At 36.9% G+C, this 6534-nt stretch overlaps 1 protein-coding gene across 1 annotated transcript; it reads left to right on the top strand.

Annotated features, from left to right (window-relative positions):
• Positions 1 to 1871: 1871 nt before the first annotated feature.
• On the top strand, positions 1872 to 4095 carry LOC116011884 (BAHD acyltransferase DCR-like). The gene is made up of 2 exons (XM_031251307.1): positions 1872 to 2428; positions 3045 to 4095. The coding sequence occupies exons 1-2, from the start codon at positions 1970 to 1972 to the stop codon at positions 3939 to 3941; spliced, it is 1356 nt and encodes a 451-aa protein (XP_031107167.1). The 5' UTR covers positions 1872 to 1969; the 3' UTR covers positions 3942 to 4095.
• Positions 4096 to 6534: the final 2439 nt, after the last annotated feature.

Below are 6534 nucleotides of genomic sequence, written 5' to 3'. Positions count from 1 at the left end.
GATAACTGTTCAACATGCGCATTATATCAATTAATAACAATACTTAACTAATTAAAATAAAAGATAATATTTTTTTGAGTACTAACATGGCCTCCCATTTGGGAGAGCTACTTCGTGTCACAAGATCACAAGGTCATTAGCATAGATAATATTTAATCTAAAAAAAGTTACACGCACTTTTCCAAAAAGTATTTCACCAGTCTTGAACTTCATTTATTTCGTTTAAAATTACGGTGTGTGTTCAAATGTCTACAAAAAAATTTCATTAATCAAATTATTAAATATGTTAATTAATAAATTATAATTTAACTATGCATAGTTCTTTTTAAATTCACTTACCTCATCTAAACAATCAACACATGAATATTTTGTGACAATCTCATACATGTATCTCAGTACATAATATCTATACTCAACACCACTCGATTGTTGGGATACTACAAAAAAAAAAAAAAAAAAAAACACACACACACACACATATAAAAATATCATATTAAAACTTTAATTTTCATACTTTGCATTTCTTTTACTATTTTGTGTTTTAATATAACTAGTGAAATTTATTATTTATTATGTGTAAATAATTTAACTTTTATTTTTAAAATTTCTTTAATAAGATAATAAATGATGGATATATGCATCCGGTGGAGTGGGTGTGAATTTTGAAAAAGTCCACCCACTTTGGCTCGGGGATAGAGTTCATAGAGGTGAATGGAGAAAGTATAAGATGAGTCAGGTAGTGAATGTAATCTTTTCAAAGCACCTCCAACCTATTGTCATGATGTCATTCCTAATGCATATTTTTTTAATTTTATTTTTCTATTTATTTCTTGATATCAATGTTCAAAAAGTAGGGTAGTAGACCAATCAAAACAACTTAAACACGAGATATAACATTCACTGCGTACCACCTGAATCCGGGAAAAATAAATTCACATAGAACAAAGAGAACCTATTGATGCCTTAGATACATAAAATCCTAATATATGTGTAATCTCAATTCAGATAACAATACAATTGTCTTAATCCTATTTTAAATAGTAAATACAATTTATCGTAATATATGTTATTTAATACGTCTAAGAGGTCACAGTCAAATGTTATTGACTTATTATTATGGTCAGTTTTATTTCAGGCTATTGCGAATTCAAGTAATCTCTTTGAATGTGTCTGAAATTTCAGGCTAATACACATTTGACATCCGTTTAAAAATCCAAAAAATAACTTCCAAAAAATATCTTTCTAAATTTTTAGTCAAAAGACATTTGTGAATTCTTTATTTTCTCACTTATATATTCTCTCTTAGGTTATATCTTCTTTAATTTCTAAATTATTATTATTACCACCACCATCACTACCACAAAACAAAACAAAACAAAATGTAATAACAAACATAAAAAATGTTACTATGTATTTATTAACTTTGAGCGACAATTTTCTGATCTTCAACTGAACATTACAAAAGTAAATTATTTTTTTAGAAAATAAATTAATTTTTGAAAATATTTTCTAAATTTTCAATCAGACCCTTAATTAATTTAAACCTCCACCCCTCCTTAAAAAAAGGAGACAGTGGTGAAGTTTGGAAAGAAAGTACAAAGATTGAGTCTCACCAACATCAGTGTAACTTCAGCTGAGTTATCATGATTTACATTCTTGGAAATGCTCTGTGTTGGAGGGTGGGCCCGGGACGGGGGTTTCAATTATTTGGGTAGAAAAGTAAAAAAGGTGAAGTGAAATTTATTATCATGCATCAACTCCCACCCAAATTTCCAAAACAAGATCAACATGACAAAAGAAAGTAGTAGCAGTAAATGCTACTCCACCGCACTCGTCAAAAACATAAATGCATCCCAACTACACCACGCATCTACCCTTCTATAAACCAAATCGATCACCCTCCTATCCATCCACAAACACAACCAATTCAACTCCTCACCCTTCTGATCTGCACCCTAACCAAGCATACATGGCAGGCGAAATCCCAGAGAACGGAACTGCAGCCACAGGTGTGAAAATCGTGGCGAAAACAAACGTGAAGCCCAAGAAGGCACTGGGGAGAAAAGAGTGCCAGTTGGTCACCTTTGATCTCCCATACTTGAGCTTTTTCTACAACCAGAAGCTGCTGATATACAAGGCTGCGGCGGATGAGTTTGAGGAGATTGTGGGGAGGATGAAAGATGGGCTGGCCATTGTGCTTGAGGATTTTCATCAGCTGGCTGGGAGGCTGGCCAAAGATGAAGAAGGGGTGTTTAGCGTGGTGTACGATGATGACATGGACGGGGTCCAGGTGGTCGAGGCCGAGGCGGAGGCCCTAGAGGTCGCCCATCTAACCAACGATGAAGGAACAACCATGTTTAAGGAGCTTATCCCCCATAATAAAATCTTCAACTTGGAGGGCCTTCACCGTCCACTTCTCGCCCTGCAGGTCGGCCACCCCGCCCCACATTTAATTACACTTTTTGCTGCTTTCTCTTAATCTCTCAACTTATTACAATTGCATATTCTCTCGTTTTCTCATAATATATACGAAAGAGGCTGGAACCCACTTCCATCATTCATGTGAGAGTATAAATCGGGACATCCGGTACCACTAGACCACAAGGTCCTTGGCTTCATTAAAGATGTCTATTGTGTTTAAGTTATGTGTTTTCTGCTTTTGCTAAGATATGTATCTGACCTGACTTTTGATATCACTTTTTAAGATTAAAGACTCTTACCATTATACTAACATCTATAGCTAATAGCAAAAACCCAACTTGATTTTCTTATAAATTATCATCACATTTTTTATATGTAGAGTGCTGGACTTAGGTACTTAACTTTTTACCGACCTTTGTCTAATAATTCCCGGGTCACGGGTCAATTGATGGGCTTAGCCCTTTAGCAGTGGCTCAAAAGTAAAGTATGTAAATGGGGAAGCTTAGAAATACACTTTGGTAGTAATATCATTCTTTTTCAAGATTACAAATTTGGTTTAGATTAATCTTTGAACACAAATTTAAAAAAAAAAATGTTGTGTTGTTTCTCCCAACTGTGTACAGCTCACCAAACTGAGAGACGGAGTAGCCGTGGGATTGGCATTTAATCATGCGGTGCTGGACGGCATGTCCACGTGGCACTTCATGAGCTCATGGGCAGAGATCTGCTGTGGGGCCACCTGTATTTCCACCCCACCTTTCCTCGACCGCTCCAAGGCGCGAAACACTCGTGTCAAGCTCACCAACCTATCCAAACCATCCGACGCACCAGAGCACGCCAACTCAGTCTCCAACGGGGACGCCACGTCAGCCAAGCACGCCCCCATCCTGAAGGAGAAAGTCTTCAAATTCTCCGAGTCAGCAATCGACCAGATCAAGGCACGTGCCAACGCCTCAAAACCCTTCTCAACATTCCAGTCACTCTCCAGTCACGTGTGGAGCGCCGTCACACGTGCCCGCCAGCTCAACCCCGAGGACTACACCGTCTTCACCGTCTTCATCGACTGCCGGAAAAGGCTCGAAACCCCAATCCCGGAGACCTACTTCGGCAATCTAATCCAGGCGATCTTCACGGTGACCGCCGCCGGGCTCTTGCTGGCCCACCCGCCGGAATTCGGGGCGGGTCTGATCCAGAAAGCCATATCGGGGCACGACGCGAAGGCCATCGAGGCGCGAAACGCGGAATGGGAGAAAAGCCCGAAGATCTTCGAGTACAAGGACGCGGGAATGAACTGCGTGGCGGTGGGGAGCTCGCCGAGGTTTAAGGTGTACGAGGTGGATTTCGGGTTCGGAAAACCGGAGAGCGTGAGGAGCGGGACCAATAACAGATTTGATGGGATGTTGTATTTGTACCCCGGAAAGAGCGGAGGGAGAAGCATTGATGTGGAGATTAGCTTGGAGGCCAGTGCCATGGAGAGGCTGGAGAAGGATAAGGAGTTCTTAATGGAGGAGGCTAATTAAATAATTTAATTTAATTAATTACTCAATTCTGGGTAGCTAGCTTCTACTATTTATATTTCTATTTTTTCCCTTTTTATTATTTATTTTTACCATCTCTCTTTGTTGTATTCTACCTATGTTTCCAGTGGTATTATTAAGTGTCAATTGGGACTCATTTCTATTGATTAACAACAATAAGTAAAAATAAAAATAAAAAAGAGGAAAAATTACATTTTTGTCCCTGGTTTTATTAGGGAGGGATCAATCCAATATAAACGCAAAATCAAGTATCTTTGTTTTCTTTAAGAAAATATATGTAAGAACGCAATTTTAGGGAAATTAAGCTTGAATTAAGATTTAATGATGAGTGTATTTATTGGCCATGGACATGTCGTATGACTTGACTTCTACACGTTTTTATGCACCCACAAGTAATAAATATAAATTATTATTTGACCATTTAATTTACTCTTTAACGGCTAAACAATAATAGAATAAGCAACTACAAACGTTTTTATTTGGACGAGTTCGAGGGCCCCGGCCCCATGCCCAATTAGTACAAGGATCCCGGCCATGTCTATTATATTGAAAATGGGGTATGTGGTTTAATTGGCCAAGGACGAAGATCCTAGGATAGGCTATAGGTATGTGGTTAGGCAAAGAAGGATCTTTAATTGGTTTGGCAATTAAGGATGAGGACATTGGTTAGGTGAGGAGAAGGATGTTGGTTTGGTGAGGAATGAGGATAGGAACCACGATTAGGGGATGGAGATGATCCTACTATACTTTGGCCGGTGAGGACAAGGACTTCAATTCAATGCTTGGGGTGTTATAAATTGGATAAACTAGTAGTACGTCCTACTTGCCACCTCTATTTACAAAAACTCTCTTACCGTCCATGGTCAAGCTAAGGATAGGATGTACCCATTGGCATCTTCCTTGTTGGTATCTTCTTCATAAAGTCGATCGAGGGTGTGTCTAGTCTTCCTTATCTATCCACAACATACAACTAGTCCCCCACTGAGGGCAAGGAATCGTTAATTAGTTGGAGAAAACATAATCAAATAGTTGCCCTAATTTGGGAGGGTTTATATGAGAACATGCTTCCAAGTAAAAAGTGATGCTTGATGTAATCAATCCATTTAGGCATATCAATAGTTTAGGGTTTTTGAAAAATATGACCAAAAAACATGATTTATTTTATAAATTAATATTATAAGACCATCCATAATAGTTTAAGTTTTTGGGGAGATTTTACATGTGTGATTAGAAAAGAGAAAATGAGGTGGAAGAAAAAAAAAAAAAGAAGGAGAAAAACAAAATTTGTAAAAAAAAAAAAAAAAAAATCAAATTTACGCACCCAGGCTGCCCGATGAGCCCACAATATCTAGAAAAACTCCATATTTGCAAGAGGAACTAGCACATTCTCTCTCCTCATTATCTCTCTTCCAAGTTGACACTTTTAACCTAAATTACAGTGAAAAATCAACCAATGGAGATGACCTAAACGTGAAAGGTTACAACAATTATAAATTTGACCTTGTATTTTTTCACCAAAATCCTTAATCATTGATGAATCATGATGGGAGGTTAAGATCAATTTTCACTTTTTTACAAGAAAACTTTGTTGTCACATGGTCTTGCCTATACACATACACCTGCAGGTTCAATTGAGGAAAAAAAAAAAAACCCCTAATAAAAAAAAAAGTGTGATTAATCTATTTATCCATTGTTTTTTTGGTAAAAAAAAAGGGGTTCTTTCTCTCCGTCCGTTTAACGGTCCGGGGTCCACCCACGTTCGCTCCAGGAGGCACGGGAGTTGGCCCAGGGGAAATCGTCACTTGTGGGAATTGAACCCGGGTTCTCCCAAAATTCCTCCCCACAAAGAGAGCTACCCGACTTGGTTACTATTTATCCATTATATTTAAGATGATTAATTGCTGGAAATTAAAGCAAAAATGAGATGATATTTTCGTAATTATTATGATGTGTGTGTGTGTGTGTATATATATATATATATATATATATATATATATATATATATATATATATATATATATATATATATATATATATATATAAACGATCATGCGAAGCAATTGCCTTAGTTGAGAAATATGATGAAATCAAATTTGTAGATTGAATCCAAATCAATGGTCCAAATTGGAGATTTTTTTTTAAAAATGCGGTGGCATTATTGTAATTATGTGTAAGTAGGTTAATTTTTTTGGCCTTCCAGTGCACATTGTTCCTTCTTCCAGTGCACATTGTTATGCCATACAGTGCACATTGTTCCTTCTTCCAGTGCACATTGTTATGCCATATAGTGCACATTTTTCCTTCTTCCAATGCACATTTTTATGTCATACAGTGCACATTGTTCCTTCTACCAGAGCACATTGTTGTGCCATACAGTGCACATTGTTCCTTCTTCAAGTGCACATTTTTATGTCATACAGTGCGCATTGTTTGGCCTTCCAAAACATTTTTTTTTAAATTGTAGATGACAAACTTTTTTTTAAAGATCAATTAATCTTGATCATTAATTACTTATTTGAGTTGAATATTGTTTGTTTGTTTATTATTTATGGTCATTTATGATTTGTGTTGAAAA

The sequence above is a fragment of the Ipomoea triloba genome, chromosome 3, assembly GCF_003576645.1.
Source record: "Ipomoea triloba cultivar NCNSP0323 chromosome 3, ASM357664v1".
Lineage (NCBI taxonomy): Eukaryota > Viridiplantae > Streptophyta > Magnoliopsida > Solanales > Convolvulaceae > Ipomoea > Ipomoea triloba.
Note: the sequence above shows the minus strand (reverse complement) of the source record. Positions and strands in the feature narration are given on the sequence as shown.

What these genes read in the sequence shown, in the direction of transcription:
- LOC116011884 (XM_031251307.1), top strand. Translation starts at nt 1,970, where the DNA reads ATGGCAGGCGAAATCCCAGAGAACGGAACTGCAGCCACAGGTGTGAAA. An exon ending in GTCCACTTCTCGCCCTGCAG is followed by an intron (nt 2,429 to 3,044) that starts GTCGGCCACCCC and finishes AACTGTGTACAG; the next exon opens with CTCACCAAACTGAGAGACGG.